Source organism: Malaclemys terrapin, chromosome 5, assembly GCF_027887155.1.
Source record: "Malaclemys terrapin pileata isolate rMalTer1 chromosome 5, rMalTer1.hap1, whole genome shotgun sequence".
In the NCBI taxonomy this organism is placed as follows: domain Eukaryota; kingdom Metazoa; phylum Chordata; order Testudines; family Emydidae; genus Malaclemys; species Malaclemys terrapin.
In genome coordinates this window covers 43,492,074-43,510,061 of record NC_071509.1, presented here as the reverse complement: position 1 = coordinate 43,510,061, position 17,988 = coordinate 43,492,074, and the positions used below count along the sequence as shown (strand labels likewise).

At 43.4% G+C, this 17,988-nt stretch overlaps 1 protein-coding gene across 8 annotated transcripts in view; it reads right to left on the bottom strand.

The window, feature by feature from the left end:
* TBC1D1 (TBC1 domain family member 1) overlaps positions 1-17,988 on the bottom strand; it is a 201,327-nt gene that overhangs the window by 134,369 nt on the left and 48,970 nt on the right. Inside the window, exon 1 of one of the 8 annotated variants that reach the window (XM_054029709.1) lies at positions 10,228-10,530. The exons of the other annotated variants lie outside the window; for them this stretch is intronic. Within the exon in view, the coding sequence (XP_053885684.1) occupies positions 10,228-10,257 (30 nt within the window). The 5' untranslated portion in view covers positions 10,258-10,530. Of the gene's footprint in view, positions 1-10,227; positions 10,531-17,988 lie in introns of those variants that run through there. 8 annotated transcript variants of the gene reach the window in all.

The window sequence follows — 17,988 nt, the reverse complement described above, 5'->3', positions numbered from 1 at the left end:
AGCTCACTCAGACTGCCGTGAAAATTCCACCCTAAATTCCGACCTTCCCGATTTTTCCTAAGACTACTGTACTTAAAAACTGTATATCCCATTAAATTCAATGCAGTTTCGAATGCTCAGCATCTTCGAAAATCAGGTTCCAAGTGCCTTAAGTCGAGCACCCAAAAAAGAAAGGCATCCAAAAATCACTTTTGAAAGTGATGACCTGGCTATTAAAGCTCTCATCTGGCAGATATAAAGTGGTATAGGACCTTTGATGCTAAAGTAGAATCCCCCAAAAATGAACCAATGGACTGATCCAATGCCCATTCAAGCCAGTGGAAAGACTCCCTGAATGTCTACAGTCAGCCAGAGTGATCAGAAGGAGAGGACATGTCTCCCACACCAAAGAATGATGGCATAATGGTAAGCATTGTCAAGTTTTGAAGCCACAACTATCAAGCCAATGGATGTGAATTTTTTTTAATTGCGCATGGGAGATATTAACTCCACTATTACAATACCAAACTTGAGACAGAGATAAACCCATTGCAATTCTGCCATCTTTAATATACAGTTTCTTAGATTGTAAGCTCTTTGGGGAAAGGACTGTCTTTTTGTTCTGTGTTTGTATAGCCCCTAGCAAAATAGGGTTCTAGGTATTATAAGAATACAAATAAAAACACAATACAGACCTTCATATACTACACTGTACTCCATGAACAAAAGACAGCAATGGCTCTTTAAAAATAGATTCTCTCATCAAAAATGCACTTCTGAATTCTGTTACAGTGTGTCCTACTACCTCTGTTTTAGGAATACATATCAAATGAAAGAGTCAGGCACTTCCCCATCTAGCTGTACCCTATAGCTGGGGTTCTCACAACAAAATTTTTGGTGGCCTCAGAGTGCGGTCACCAACTCTGGCTGGTGGCCACACTGACACTTGAAATCATTGAAATCATTGCAATGTACTTATGTAGGTTTATTTTTTTTGCAGACTCAATAATAAAAACAATACTGTGAAAAGTGATATTTGCATGTTTGTTAATATCACTTTTTGCAGCAAGTCCCAGGACAAATTAAGTGCTGGATGGATGGATGGAGGGGGAATCAGAATGGGCCAGGGGCAATGGATGCAGGGCCATGAAGGCAGCGGGATCCAGGGGCAATGGGGGAGGGATTTGGATGCAGGGCCAAGGGAGGGAGTGGGGACCAGGGGTGATGGGGGTGGGTGGTGAGCCCCACGATCAGAGCTGGGGGTCAGCAGCCATGCAACTGGGGATCAGTGCCCGCAGCCAGAGCCCGGGGGCAGGAGCTGCACAGCCAGAGTCGGGGGCACTAGCTGCACAGCTGGAGCTGAGGTCAGAGCCTGCTGCCATGTGCCCAGAGCTGTGGCTCAGCGCCCAGGGCCAGCACGTGCCAGAGCTTGGGTAGACACTCACGGCGGCAGCTGGGGGGCTAGCACCTAGGACCAGTGGCCTCTGCCGCAAGGTCAGAGTGAGGGGTCGGCAGCCAGGGCCAGGGCTGGGGAACCATGGCTGGGGGTTGGCGACCACTGTTGGGGATTGACGCCCAGGACCAGCACCCGCCAGAGCCCAGGGTTGGTGCCTGCTGCCGCACAGCCGGGGCTAGAGTTCGGCATCCAGAGCTGGAAGCTAGGGGTTGGTGGCCAGGGCTAGTGCCTGGGGTCAGCGGCCAAGGCTGGGGATCAGATCATGCAGCCAGGGGTTGTCACCATTTGGCCACAACCAGGGATCAGAGCCTGCTGCTGCGTGACCAGGGATTGGAGCCTGAAGCCCCGTGGGCCTGCCACAGGCGAGCGCCACATGGTCAAAGCTAGGGGGCAGCGCCCAAAACATCACGGCTGGAGCTGGGTGTTGGCACCCGAAGTTCTATGGCTGGTGACCTGGTCCGCACAGCCAGGCTCCCTAAGTCCTGCCACCGGAGCCCACCGCCCAAGCACCCCAGGACTGAAGCCTGACCCCCACTGCGCTCTCCCCATAGGTCGAGAACTCACCTTGCTCCTTCAGCGTTGTGCCCCACCTGTCTCCACAGGCAGGGTGGTGCAGCCAGGAGCAACAGGAAGGGCGGGGGAGGGGATGATGCTTTGCCCCCATTCCCCAATCACCACCCAGGCAGACCGCACAATGAAGCCATAGTGGCTGCATTTGAGAAAGGATACATTCCCACTGAGATGTTAATTAAAATGTGAAAGTCCTGTCTTTTTTTCAAGTCAAAACTCTGGTAACTACCAATATATGTCTTTAAAAATAGAGCTTGTACACATAATACTTTAAAAAATGCAAGATTTTTTTTCTATGCATCTCTAGTTGCATTTTAGGTGGTTTGGGCTGTAGAAAGGCCCAAAGAAACAAAAAGAGAAAAGTATGCAACATTTAAAGAAGTTGGAGCCATCCACATTTCCATGACAACAGCTTCAGTGAGCTCACCTGATTGGTGCTATAACAGCAGACCAATGATCCAACAAATGTGCAGAGGCAGCTCCTAAAATCTAACAAAATGTAACACTTCTTGGTGCCAAAGCTCCTCGAAGTCAAAATCAATTTGATAGAGAAGGGTTGTTCACTTAGCTCGGTGTTGCCTATTCTGTGGTATATTTACTGAATGTGTGTGTGCACTTTCTTTACCTATCCCCTGGAATTTTTGGGGCATCTGCAGTATAGAATCCTGGTTGCTCGAAACCTGCCAAATCTGGCAATTCTTGGGACCTGGCAGTGGGACCAGGGAAGTGAAAAAGACCTTGTCTTCGTCAGGAAAAAGGTATGTTCTTAACTCAAGTTAACTATAACAAGGTAAAATCCCAGTAAAGACAGGACAGTTTGTTGTTTTTACATGAGTTAGCACATCGAATTAAAGGCTATAGGGGAGCATAGAGTATACCTAGACTTATCCTGGTTTTCCAGTCACCATAGACTCTGGGTAAAGGATTTTTTTTCAGATTGGTTTGGTTTTGGTATAATTTATTTAGCTCTAATACCTATCATATACTTGGAGGATGTCTCTATTAAAGATTCAAAATCTCTCTCTCTTCTATTCTGGTCACAGTTTACAACATCCCCAAGATTTCCCCCACAAGACCAGATTTCATATTCCCAATAGTTATAAAATAAATAATGTCTACCTTCCCCCCACAAATTTAAAAATAAACTCCTCAGGCCTTAAAAAAACCTCAAACCAACAATAGAGAGGGCAGAAACCCAATTTAAAGTAACTCCTTTGCAAGTTTCCCTTGAAGGAACTCCATTTACTCTAATCAATGCTTACTAGGTATGTGTATGATCTTGTTCTAACTCCACTGAATGGGTTCTATTCTAGTCTATATAGGGTTTTAGGCCATGCTCATTCCCACAGTATCTGAGCACCTAGCCAACGGATCCAAGAATACTGGCTCAGCCTTTCAGTAGCATGACACAGAAAAGGACGTGGTGGAAACCTAGGCAGAATGTCTGTTACAAAAACCTTACCAGATAAAAAGCAAGAGAGTGTCCTGTGGCACCTTTAAGGCTAACAGGTGTATTGGAGCATAAGCTTTCGTGGGTGAATACCCACTTCGTCTGACGCATGTGGGACGAAGTGGGTATTCACCCACGAAAGCTTATGCTCCAATACATCTGTTAGTCTTAAAGGTGCCACAGGACTCTCTGTTGCTTTTTACAGATCCAGACTAACACGGCTACCCCTTTGATACCTTACCAGATAAAGATACCTATTAACCTCTGCCCTATTCTTAGGGAAGCAACTTCACAGCTTTTGAAAGATCTTGCTGCAAATCATTTCTTGCTGCAAGAAAGGTCTCCCGGCAACAAAATAAAACCACCCCCAATGAGGAGCAGTAGCTTCATCGACAGAAGAGCGGTTCCTGCCAAAGAAGCGCTGTTCACACCGGCACTTTTCATCATTAAAACTTTTGTCTGTTGTTCGGGGTGTGGTAGGCTGGGGGTGTTTTTCACACCCCTGAGCGACAAAAGTTTTAACAATGAAAGTACAGTGTAGACAAAGCATAAGTCTTCACAGCTTCTCTCCCCTGAATTATTATCCTGTGCATCTGAGTTAATTGATAAGATCTGTTTAGGGCATGTCCCCTCACAGGTTTTGCATATCTTTGTATGCCAAGAAAGCAAAGGAACTCAGCTTTTTTTGTCTTGATAATATACCTCTGACATTTATGGGTCCATCAGTATTCCAGCTCTAACTTGCTAGTTTTAAGGGCATCTGGCTTGGTAAAATAAGTTTACTTCAGGCTGTATTTTGGTTAACAGGATCTCTGCTGAAGATTTACCTCCTACATCCTCTCGCCAATGCCTGTGCCACACATACTGCTCCAAGTCCATCAACCTTTGAGATGTCTTTTTATAAGTGTTTGATTTTTGAGAATGCAAGTGTTTACTAGCTGGCACAGGGATCAATGTATGCTCAACATCTTTTTAAGACGGAGGCTTCTCAGAGACAATACGACTTTTAGATTCTCAGGAGGAGAAATATGAGCTGCAACATTCCTGCAACCCTGTGAACTGATCCATGAAATGACACTGATGGATGCTGGATTTGGCAAAGGCTGCATGGCCTGCCTTTTTGTGAGGCTGGAGCAGAGGAAGGTGAAAGGTGATGATCCCCAAAATGTTGATATGGCCAACATCCCTTCTTGTAATTCGTACTGTTGTTGCAGATGGTCCAAGAAGCAGAAGCTAAAGGAGGGTGTCTGTAGAGGCTAGGGACTGAATAATATTTGTTTACTACTTTTGCTCAACTGCTATTTCAGCATTGGCTGAGTTTTCCCAAAAATCACTGGTGCCTGGGGAATTCAGTGCTGAATTGCAGGCTGAGTATTCTCGATCACATTCATCTCTAATGTGCATTCCTAAAATAGACATTTCATCACATTTGCGGTATGTCTACAGTACCAGCACTATAGCAACCAAAGGGGTTTTTCTGTTGCTGTAGTAAATCCATCCCCTCAAAAGGTGGTTACTAGTTAAATGGAAGAATTCTTCTGTTGACCTAGCTGAGTCTACAGTGGGGTTAGACTGACTTAAGGCGTGAAATTTTTCACAGCCCTGAGCAATGTTGCTACGTCAACCTAGGTTTTAGGTATAGACCAGGCCTGCGCCTCTTAGCAAGGTGGCTTAAAACATAACTAATATTTCAGACTATAAAGCTGATAGCTAGAGAACTAAATAAAGATGAACTGCATAGTCAAATGTAAAGTTTAAACCACTCTGTAGTATTGTCTTGTATTACCTAAGGGGCCAATAACTCTAGTCTGCTCCCACTGAACCTAACAGTTGTTTTGCCACTGATTTGGCCCCCAAAACTGTGCTTGCCTGTTCTTACAGGTAGTACTACTGACTTCAATAGGACTACTTGGGTGAGTAACGGAAGGAGGACTGAGCTGGGATCTAAATGTTGTATTTAGATTTGTAGAGGCTAGACCAGGGGTGGGCAAACTTTTTGGCCTGAGGGCCAGATTGGGGTTGTGAAATGGTATGGAGGGCCAGGTAGGGAAGGCTGTGCCTCCCCAAACAGCCTGGTCCCCACTCCCTATCAGCTCCCTCGCACTTCCCGCCCCCTGGCTGCCCCCCTCAGAGCTCCCAACCCATCCAATCCCCCCTGCTCCTTGTCCCCTGAACGCCTCCTCCCGGGACTGCCCCCTATCCAATCCCTCCCCCTGTCTCCTGACTACCCCGACTCCTATCCACACCCCCGCCCCCTGACAGGCCCCCCGGGGACTCCCACACCTATCCAACTCCCCCCATCCCCTGACTGCCCCCCCCAGAACCTCCACCCCATTGAACCGCCCCCTGCTCCCTATCCTCTGACCGTCTCCCGGGACTCCCAGCCACTAACCGCCCCCCGAGACCCCACCCCCTATCCAATCACCCCCTGCTCCCTGTCCCCTGACTGCCCCCCGGGACTCCCTAACCCCTTATCCAACCCCACCACTCCCCGCCCCCTTACCATGCCATTCAGAGCGGCAGGACAGGCTTATTGGAAAGCCTGTGAGGTGGGCGAGCGCAAGCCGTGCAGCCGGGCAGGATTGGTAGGCCAGAGTGCTTCCAGCATGGCTACAGGGGAGGGGGGACAGTAGGGGAGGGGCCGGGGATAGCCTCCCCAGCCGGGAGTTCAGCAGCCGGGCAGGATGGTTCCGTGGGCCGTAGTTTGCCCACCTCTGGGCTAGACCCTGGTAAGAGTTATCAAGTAGCAAGCTCAGCTAGTCATTCAGTCTGGCTGGAGATCAGTTCGTTATTAGATTTGGAGGTCGACCGGGATCTGAAAGCAGATGCTTATAAGAACTTCACTCCAAAAGGTTTCAGTGCATATTCTATATTCATTCACATCTAAGCAAAGAGGGCATGAACCAGGTCACAGCATGAAAGAAATATACAGACCTGAAGAACCCCAGGGAACAGCCCCATTAAACTGACCATTTCCATTTTAAATATCTGCAAGCAAACGATGACGACTTTTTTTTGCCCAAAGAAACAAATGAGACTAGATTATCAGATAAATAGTTGAAAAATGTCTTGGTAAATTCTGATTTATTTTTATGATAAAGAGATTGCACTATAGTACTTGTATGAGGTGAATTGAAAAATACTATTTCTTTTATCATTTTACAGTTCAAATATTTGTAATAAAAAATAATATGAAGTGAGCACTGTACACTTCGTATTCTGTGTTGTAATTGAAATCAATATATTTGAAAATGTAGAAAAGCATCCCAAAATATTTAATAAATTTCAATTGGTATTCTATTGTTTAACAGTGCGATTAATCACGATTGATTTTTTGAGTTAATCGTGTGAGTTAACCGTGGTTAATCGACAGCCCTAGTAAAAATATTTGCAATGCAAGTCACTCATTGAGGGTCAAGAAAAGGAGAGGCAGAGTCAAGCATAGTTCTCTGCAGTGTGTGTTTGTAGGGAATTAAGTGCTAGTTTAACAAAACATTAAGAAAATGGGTAATAGATACTGTAGTGATTTGTATTTAAAAAGACATCGTAAAAAGGAAGAAAAAATTATTTTAAAACCCATATTTAAAAACAAACAACAATAGCAGCTTTGCCCTCCGGACTTCCTGAACATAAACCCTTTGCCTCTAAGCCAGATCAATTTGTAGTTTCATGCCTAGGCCAAGAACTTGATCACTATATCTTGTCTCAGAGACACGTATTATAAGAAACATCCAAATATATTTATAATAGAAATCATGGCAGAACTTTAGCAAGGGGAATTCTAATGGGTAGCACTAGATTGTATCAGAATACGAAGAAACATTTCATAGACAGAGATCACTCTTCAAAATTCAGCATTTTTAGGCATCATTTTATTTAGTTACCTAAGGCTACTGGCAAGTTTAAGGGTGCACAGCACACACACAAAGGATATGACTTCACTCCACAGGTAGCCTGGGTGATTGGCACCCAGGTCTGAGCTCCTGGATTAGCCTAGCCCAGATGCGAGCAGCAGTGCCGGCACTGCAAAGCCACACCCAAGTTACTGTGTCCTAACTAGTGCTGCACTCCGGTCTGTGTCACATGGGCTACTGGTTCTTTGTGCTGCAGTAAGCTAAGCTGATCTATGATTCTTTCCCAATGAATTGTGGGAGAACTCGTCTGTTGTTCTGGGCACACAGACGGAATTGTGGAAAGGCACTGGAGGACTATCAGCAATCAAGTGCTTTAGCCTGCTACTCATTATGAAGTGGGTGGGTTACCAGCCCATGTGAAAGCCTAACTCAGGCTTTAGCCTATACCCCAGGGCAGGCCAGCTAGCTCAGGTTCAAAGCACCACGAAACTTGGGCAAGAGGACTGTGTGTTGATGGGAGCGTGAGTGGCAAGTATAAGAGGCTTGGAGAGGCTAAGCCTCTCCAAACGGAGCAAGAAATGCTGGATGTGGCGCACCTCCCTCTGGAGGTATGCTGGCCTGCTGCCTTTGGAGCGCCACTTCCGAAAGCTCCTGAGAAATGGGGTGGCCACCAGCATTCGGACCATGGCCCTGCCCACACTCCACCCCAAGGCCCCACTCCCACTCTGTCTCTTCCCCCATGGTCCTGCCCGTGCTGCGCCTCTTTCCCCCCGCCCCAGGCCCCTCGCTCCACCTCTACCCGCCCTCAACTCCACCTCTTCCCCCTACGTCCTCCCCACCTGTGACTTGCCCCTCTCTACCCTCTTCCCTCACCCTTAAGACAGGAGGGGGTAGAAAGGAGCAAGCAGCATAGAGTTCGGGGGAGGGGAGGGAAATGTGCAAGTGGTGAGTTGAGCCTCAGGAAAGGGGGCAGAGAGGAGCAAGCAGCAGGCAGGGGGGCATCAGGAGAAGAGGCCAAGCGAGAATGGGGCCGCAGAGCAGAGGGTGGAGTGTGGGCAGAGCCTCAGGGGGAGGAGGTGGGGGGGGTCACAGTCTGGGTGCCAGTGGGCCCCCCCACTTCTAGGGAGCTTCTGCACTTGCGCACAACCTCCTCAAATGCAAGAGTCATGCGCTGCCTAGGGATGGGAGCCAGGTTATGGGCAACACCCAAATAACAGCCTGGGTTAAATCTGCAAGGAAGATGTACCCAGAGGCAGCGTCAGTGCCCAATCAGGGGCCTAATTCTGTGAACACATGTTACTTCAAAGGGATTGTTCCTGTGAATAAAGTTACTGTCATGCATAGGTGTTTACAGGACTGAAGCCTTAACAGATGCTACTAAGCACCTGCTCTATTGGGAGGCATTTTGTTTGTTTTTAAGAGGTGGAATTAGAGAAGGCTCTGTTTTCTGGACAGTTTTGTCACTTTGTACCACTCCCTATTTTGGAATGGACCAGGATGTGGTGAGCAGCAGATAGCTGGGATGGCTTACAAAGATTGGCAGGACCTTATGTTTGTTTTTAAAATGTAAATAAGTATTTACCAGCAGGTAGACTCCTCCTAATTGGCTTTTACTGATCTGGTTTTGGCAGCCAGAACACTTCTGTGTTAACAGCCTAATTAGAAATTTCTACACACCCGTTTTGTTTCACTTTCTATCCAAATTAGTAATATTGATTAACTTCCATAAAAAATAGAATAAAATTAAACACAAAACAGCTTAAAAATATTAGAGATTTTTTTAAAGCCAGGAGATATTCTTATAAACAGAGTTAGGAGTGTTATCAGCAGTGCTACTTACTACTGAGAACTAGCCAAGCCGATGTACTACAAGTACTGCCTTGTAAAATTCCAACCTTAGCTTCTTTTTGACCCACTGCTTTGTCCAGCTGACAAGTTATCCCAGTTAGTCCAGTCTGATAATTGATTAAATATTTACACAACAGAATCATCATTTTTTTTGCAACAATCATCCATAAGACTGGGTATGTTTGTGACAGCTCGCATGGAAGTCAGAGAATATCATTTCCAGGTCAACCACAACAAATGAGTGTTCATGCAACAGACAGAGAATATGTAAACAGGGGGACATATTGCTGTGAGAGCAAGACAGGACCAGACCAGTGATAGTAGAGGGGACTGTAATTTTCAACATGCCACTAGTGTGATAACCACTTAAACAGAGAATAAAGGCCAGGCTGGCAAATAAAGGGGAACACTTCCCTGCAAAATAACTGGAGTTTAAATTTAAAGAGACTCTTTTTTTAAGATATTTTGCAAGATGGAATAGAAAACAAAACCTTTTATCTGAAAAGCTCAACAAAATTAACAAAGGTGGTCAAGTATTACACAGACATTCATGAACGTATCCTCGTAACACTTCCATGAGGAAGGTGTCGCATCAATTTTGCATTTGGGGAAACCGAGGCATGGGGAAGTTAGGTGACTTGCACATTATTTGCCTACATCCAAAATTGGTTTCATATTCACTGTGAACCTCTGGCTAAAATTCTGAACAAGAACAGTGCGAGTGCCATTACTTACATCTTTTCCAAAGCGAACAAGAACTACTACACTCAAATAAGCTATAAGACCAGACTTACAGTACAGTTTTAATTATACTTTTCCTGATTTCACAAAATCAGCTGTAAGATACAACATCCAACAATAACCATAACTTCAGTTTATCTCAACACAATTTTATATACCTATATATTACAAAAAGTCTTTCTAATTTTACTTGACACAGTTAAAAAGTGCAATGTGGCTCTTCACCCCATGCCTCATTTCTGTGATTTAACAGTGTAAAAAAAAATCTGGTAGTTCTTACACTTTTTTAAAAAAGAATACATAAGAAAGTGAGTGAAAACTCCTCCTACCTTAGCCACCCAGCTGAACAATGGTGACATCTCACAAGATCAGACACAGATCACCACACGCTATTGTAACTTTAGCCACTTTCACTGCCTCTTTTTTCCACTTCTTGCCTGCTTTTGTCTAATAAACAACCCTCTTACATTTGCATCAAGCAGTAGCCTAATTTACTGTGAAAAGGAGAAAAAGCCTTCTTTAGAAACAGTTTTTTAGGCAGCCCGTCTTATGCTGCAAAGAAGCATGTTCACTTCCCAGACTCTACAGTAACTATGAGGTCACTGGTCTTTGAGACTTCGCAATTCCACACAGTCTATCTCAGAGATTCAGTGAAAGAAAGGAAAGGGCTGGGTGGGTAAGGGGAGGAGGGGAATATGCCACAGGCAGCTTTGAGAAGAGACTCCACCTACTCGGACGAAAAGGGAGAGACAGAAAAGTACTAACAGAGTGCTGCTGTGTGGATTATTCAGGAAGTTGTGAAATGGGGTAGCTTGCGCTTAACAGCACTGTAATAACATATCAATGATTTAAAGGAAAAAAAATACAAACTATACTGCCAACCAGCGCTGAACTTTAAGTAGCTCAGCATAAAGACAGTATTCATAGCCGGTGTTTAAAAAAAAAAAAAAAAAAGTGAACGTAGCTTTCTAGAAAAATGCCAATGTCAAAGAAATGTTTTAAATACAAATTGAAAGCAAAAACAAGCTTCTCTTTTAAACCGGCAAAAATGCAAGTTTCCTAAATAATCTTAGTTATTTCTAACTAAGCTATTGACATTAAACCCAAAATACTAGTCTCTCTAGTTTAAAAAACAAGCTGACATTAACAGAGAATAGAACAAAAAATAACCTTTGAATCAATGTAAAGTGAATTTCAGGCAGATCAAGACATGTTATTTGCCATCCAAACCAGATGTGCTTCAACTACCATACCACTGCTCCTTCTGTTAAAAATGCTAGGAGTGTCTGTAAACATACCTGAAGAAGAGCTCTGTACAGCTTGAATGCTTGTCTCGTATTGGACCAACTTCTGTTAGTGAAAAAGATATTACCTCACCCACTTGTCTCTGTAATCATATACGTTTACATCAATACACACATACCTACATCAACTGACATTAAGAAGCAAGTTCTCCTCTCAAGTCACTACTCAGCTGGGAGTAGAATATGGTATTAAGTCTCTTATTTGACATCAAAAGGCTATGCTGAATTTGAATTCATCAAAGAACGGTTGCACTCAACCTTAGAAACAAAGTGTAAAGGTCTGTAACATGCAAATACATGTGTTTGTTTACTCTGTGTCAGTGTGTCACAACTCTCCATCCTGTATATCCAAGCCTTGCTCGTAAAAGAAAGCATAGTATTCTGTGAAGCAGCAATGGAATGAGAGGGCCGCAATCAAGACATAGGTCCTGCACTGTTTCGTACAGTAGCTACAACATTTCAATCAATTTCCACATCACTAAATGGCAAGCAACACTGGCAGACAGTCTGACTTAAGTTTTAAGTTCTTCTAGGATAGTCTTTGAAAATGTCTCATGTGAGAAACCTGTCCCAATCTGGGCTATGGAACACAGTACATTACTGCACTATTATTTATTTATATTGCTGCAGCACCTAGAGGCCATAATCAGGGATCAGGTCACTTCACACTGAGTGAAAAGACAATCTCTGAACCAAAGAACTTACAATCTAAGTATACGATTAGAGACAACAGAAGGATACAACAGACAGACAAGGGGAAATACAAAATTACAGTGATGCAATTATGAGAGGGGTACCTGTGTTAGTCTGTATCTGTAAAAAGCAACAGAGGGTCCTGTGGCACCTTTAAAACTAACAGATGTATTGGAGCATAAGCTTTCGTGGGTGAATGCCCACTTCGTCGGATGCATCCGACGAAGTGGGCATTCACCCACGAAAGCTTATGCTCCAATACATCTGTTAGTCACTGAGGCAATTATGATTATTGTAATAAGAAGTGGTCACTAGCCTTTCACCCTTTGGTGACCCGCTCATAACTGAGATAACAATCATGGATGTTGAACGCCCAGAATGGTAGCTAGTGATATTGCAGGAGGGAGTTTACAAAGCACTGCTTGGACTATGCCTCAGTCTAGACAGGGCCATTAGATTTCTCACTCTTATGGACAGTCATCAACTTCATCAAGGAGGGAAAAAAACCTATTAACCAATATATTTAAACATTTTGCACCTTTTAGCTGAGGATCTTAAAGTCTGTTGACACAAATATGTTCATTTTACAGATGGGTAAATTAAGCTACTGAAAGGTTAAGTGACTTGCTCAAGGTCACACATTAAGTCAGTGGAAGAACCATATAAAGAACTGCGGAGTCCTGATTCAAAGTCCTTTGCTCTAAACCAGTGGTTCTCAACCTACAGCCCATAGGCTTCTTGCGGCCCAATCAGCACAGAGCTGCAGCCTATATGACATCCTCAGGGCCATACAGGTAGTATTGGATGCGGCCCACATAATACATTGTGGGGCGCATAGGCGGCTCAAAATGGTAAATAGGTTGAGAACCACTGCTCTAAACACTAGATTGCAGTGTTTGTCCATGAAGCCAGAGAAAGTTGTCCAATTTCAAAAATAAGGAGAGATTCATTGTCAGGCGAAATGGACTTTTACATTATTCTTTATCTCAGATATGTTTTATTTTAGTGAACCTCCCACCTAAAATGCAGGAAGGGCTCTATCATGCAACCTTTGCTCACAGAGGGCCTGATTCAAAGCCCACTGAAATCAATAGGAATCTTTCTATTGGCTTCAATGGGCTTTGGATCAGGTCCAAAGTTTGGGTTGCAGGTTCTAGCCCTACAACAATAAAAATGCAAGTTATTTCAAAGTTTCATAAAGGTGAATGGAAAACAGGCGTGTGTTTTTCAAAATAATTTGGAATTTTAAGCTTCTGGTAATAACATGGAATGGGTTGAAGGTCTCAGTCTGTTCTTCAGGCATCCACATTCAATGTCACTATCCCAACTTGAACTAATTGGCTCTCATAGCAAAGAGCCTGAGAATAAAATTATGCATGCAGTGTGCACTATGCTTACTCTCTGAAGGTGGTCTCTCCAGAGGCATTTTGGCAAGGCAACAGGGAGAAGTTTTCACTGCCGCTGATCATAATGCAGGTGTTCTGTAGATGAATAAAAGGCATCTCTTTTCAGGGCTTCAAATCTGGCACCTTTCATGAGCACTAGATGTACTTTTAAATCTAAGTGTATTTGTAAGTTAGGCCCAGATTTCTAAAGGTATTTTGATGTTGTGGCACTCAGCGTTGCAAGACCTAACTGATATAGGAGCCTAAATTTCAAATTTTCAAAAATTACTGAGTGCCGCAATACCTAAATATCTTTAGAAATCTGGGGCTTAGTCCGCTTTTTTTAAATAAAGCAATTGGAGGCATGAGGAAAGGAGCACTTATTTAGTGCTCATAATAGCAGGACTGGCCATCAGTTATGTGAGAGCGTTGAAGTCATATTCTTCCAACACTGATCATAAACATGTCTCTGAAGCTACTCTTTCTCTCCATGCTTCACGGTAGATCTTTTATCTATACAGAAGCTTTCCCAGCTGTCCCTTCCTGGCTAGATTCCTGCTGCAGTTACAGTTTTAAACAAACAATACTCATATCCTTCCAGTTTCCATTAGATGATGTTGTAGGTCAGGAGACCCGACTGGAACTGACTCGATGTATGATCCTGAGCCAGCCACTTAACGTCACTCTCTAGATCAGCTTCCAAATCTGTGAATTGTAATAGTAATGTTTACATGGCTTTGTAAAGGGCTCTGAGGAGCCTTTGGATTTGGATTCAGAAAATTAGGCGTTGAAGTCCAAGTTCTGCCACAGATTTGATTTTTGCTGTCATGGTGCCAAGACTAGATGTTTGCTCAGTGGTGCCTTTACAGCAGGAGGGCCTAGTTCAATCCATTTCTTTTTGGAATTTTTCCCCTAGTGGTGCATTCAGTTATTCACCCCTCCTTTTATGAACACACCCACTTTCACCTTTATGGTTCAATATGTTTCTTGAAGTTCTCCTCCATTGGCCCAAGCAGGTATAACTTTTTTTCCCCAGCAGAGAGCAACAGGGAAAGGAAATGAAAAAAAGTTCTTATGGTGTCACTCTCCCTTAAGAAGGCTGGCTGAAAGAAATTTCTTACATGAATTCACTGATTGATAATTGCACCCCATTTCTTGACATGCTTGAATAAAAAAATGTTGAGACTGCTTGAAGAATGCCAGAACTCCATTCCACCTACCTACACCCTCCTTTTCCCTCCCCCTTCATCTCTCTTCTCCCATTTTATTACTGTAACCCCCACAATCATGTGTTCTGCATAGTATTGTCTTGTACTTGTGCAGCTTTGACAAGCTGCAAAATTGCATAATTCTATTGGCGATCTCATGAAAAGAAGGTATTTGGGAACATTCAGAAGCTGCTGTAAGTCATTTTCAATTTTGGACTTGTTATTGTCCATTTCTTTAAAAAGAAAATCAATTAAAATTAATTTTAAAAAATACTGGCTGGCTTACCGGGCTTAGTTTGGGATTTTCTCAGCAATACGGAAAAAAATAAATGTTATCTCCATCCCTGGTCCCCCAAGTGGCCCTTTTACTTCTGTGGAATGCTGACTGGTAGAGGAGCATTCAGACACTGCATCAGATAGCCAAAGTGAACTTGTGATGCTGTCCTGCAGAGAGCTTCCACACATATGGAGCTGATATGAATATCTTCTTTTCAACCATGGCACTTCTTCCCTCTTGTATACACACAGCTAACAGAACTCTCATGCTGGCTCCAACACAGACCTAAGTGACTGCTTCCTCAAGGGAAGGGAGGGCTCTAAGTGGATCTGTTATCACCACTTATCTTCTGCAGATCTGAGACTTCACTTCTGTGAAGGTAAAAGGTGTGTATATGGATTTGAGAAAGCCAAGCGGGACTAGCAAAACCATTCACATGGAGCTACTGCAGGCAGAGAGAAAGACAGGCTTTCCTCTCCTGTGTAACCCAGCCTCCAAGGACCTGGGTCAAACTAGAACTGCGGGCCAGCTCTTCAAAAAATATATGAGAAAAGACCATTTTTTGTTCTTTTGTTTTTAATTTGGGCTAATCTGTTGTCAAGAACAAGAAAAAGAAAATGACTAAACACAGACAAAGATGGCTTCCTAACCTAAACGATCCAGCCACACAAGATCTGCCTCCACCTACTAAAGAGAGGGACCAAAAATACTGTCATCCAGTTAGCCCTTTGTCTAAGTGAAAATACATTAGTTAAGTGCTGATGGGGGATGGCTACTATTGTACCTTAAAAAGAATTACACAAAACGTAACATTTCTATAAGAGGGAATTCAAATAGTCTGCTTCCCTTATCAGAATTTGCTGCATAGTAGAACAATGCTGATAAGCATACAATACTGAATGCAGCGGTAGACATTAGAAAAGCATTGGTTGGGTCAAGAAAAAAAAAAAGCAAATTATAAAATTAAAAAACAGTAAGAAGGAAGATTAGCTATGGTGGTCATAAGAATTTTCCTGAGATGGACCTCTTTTTGTCAGGGTTGGCCACACAGTACTGAACAATATACTAGTGAGGGGAAAGCAGATCTGCCTTTTCTCAGCCTCATTCTAAGGCTAGGTCTACACTACCCGCCTGAATCGGCGGGTAGAAATCGACCTCTCGGGGATCGATTTATCGCGTCCCGTTGGGACGCGACAATCGATCCCCGAATCGACGCTCTTACTCCACCAGCGGAGGTGGGAGTAAGCGCCGTCGACAGAAAGCCGCAGAAGTCGATTTTGCCGCCGTCCTCACAGCGGGGTAAGTCGGCTGCGATACGTCGAATTCAGCTACGCTATTCACGTAGCTGAATTTGCGTATCTTAAATCGACTCCCCCCTGTAGTGTAGATGTACCCTCAGTGTGTTCTAGGTGAAGGGGGAAGTGGGGTTGCAGGTTCAAATACAGTGAATGAGTTCAATGAAAGCCTCTCCCTCTTTGCTAGGGAACAGGTAGTGCTAATCATCTGATTCAGAATGCTCAGAGAGGGAGGAAAACTTCCTTCATCAGCCAAGGACTAGGGTGAATACTATGTGCCAGGGAATCGGCATAAGAGGTCTTTTTGCTGGTTTTGAGGGGTGGATTTATGGCCCTTCTGTCAAGAGTCTTAGGGACACTGGCAAACAGCTAAGGAGAAGCCCCCAAAACAGAGCTGTAGAAACTGAGGGGTTGGGTGGGGAAGCTGGTATCATGCAGTGCGAAACATGCTATCATCTGGCAATCTCCAGCCTTCCTTAAAACATCTACCGTAGACCAAGCCGGAGGGAAAAGGAGGCAGCAAAAAAATCCTGAGGAAAGGAGGTCTCAGCTGCTTAGGAAACTTTTGCCTCTGAGTACAGAAGCAAGAAGCCTTGGGAGCAGCATCAATACAATTCTGCAGGCCTGCCCGTAGAGGGTGCTGACCAGCAACAGTACAGGGATTCAAAACCAGTAACCAGCCTTTCAGGTTTGGAAAAAGCAAAAAACCCAGCAGCTCCAAACCTCCCGGAGCAATGAATTCCCACGATTATTTAAACTTAGAAACTTCCAATAAGGCTGAAGATCTAATTTCAATGTTTGTAGTTCATGTTCACTCACAGCATCTAATTCAAGCAGAGCATAACAATCAAATAGACATACCAGTGGCAGTGGAATATAATTGATTTAATGATGTTTAGTGGTTGAATTCCTTTGATGATGGGATATTAGGAATAAGACAATTAAATACAGATTAACCACGTCTAACACTAAAGTTACAATGAAAGAGTTTCATTCACATCATCTGAGTTCCTACTCTTTTCTCTCCCTTTCCTCTCCCCCTCCCCCTCCCCAAGTGTTATATTTCCTTTCTCTTGGAGTCTTCAACTGTTCCCTGGCGATTACTATAGTTAGTCATCAAGAAAGAGAACAGTTTGGCCAAAAAAAGCTTTAGGACATTTCAGGAAGGGAGTAAAAAAATTCTTAAGAGGAAGGACTGCAAACCACTGAAACTCTGAATAAACAGACACGTGATTGGAGCAACTTTCAATTTGAATCACAGTTCTTAAGGATTAAAATAAAATTTCCCTTCATTTTGAAATATGTTGTTAAAGGGAATTATTTAGCTAGAAGGAAACTACTTGATTTGGGAAGACATCTCATTCCTTTATAGAGAGGCATTTCTGAACACTGGAAAACTATTTTATTATATATATTATATATATTATATATACACTAAATAAGGATTTCAGCTTATTCATAGAACTATAAGAAAATACTTTTTCCAGTAATGTTGAGGCAAAGGACGCAGGGAGTGGACATGAGATCTCATTTGATTGACTAAATCAAAACTCTTAGCTATACAATGATAGCTTTCCAATGTGCTATATAATCAATAACCACGACTAGCTACTTACATTAAATGGCACATCACATTAGGTAAATCATAGATGGTACATAATAAAACAATTCTGCACATATACTTTTACAGCCTAAGGCTTTGATCCTGTAAAGACATGCGTGTGATTAATTTTAAGCATGGGAGTAGTCCCATTCACTTAAGCACATGAGTAAGTCATTGCAGAAACAGGGGCCCAAGACGATAGATTTTAATACTCTAGAAGACTATTAAAAGTAGATTATGCTCCCGGTACTGCACAATGTGGCATCTTTTTAAATCTACTTATGACAGCATTCATGGTATATTTGCCATAATCATACAGTTTTTT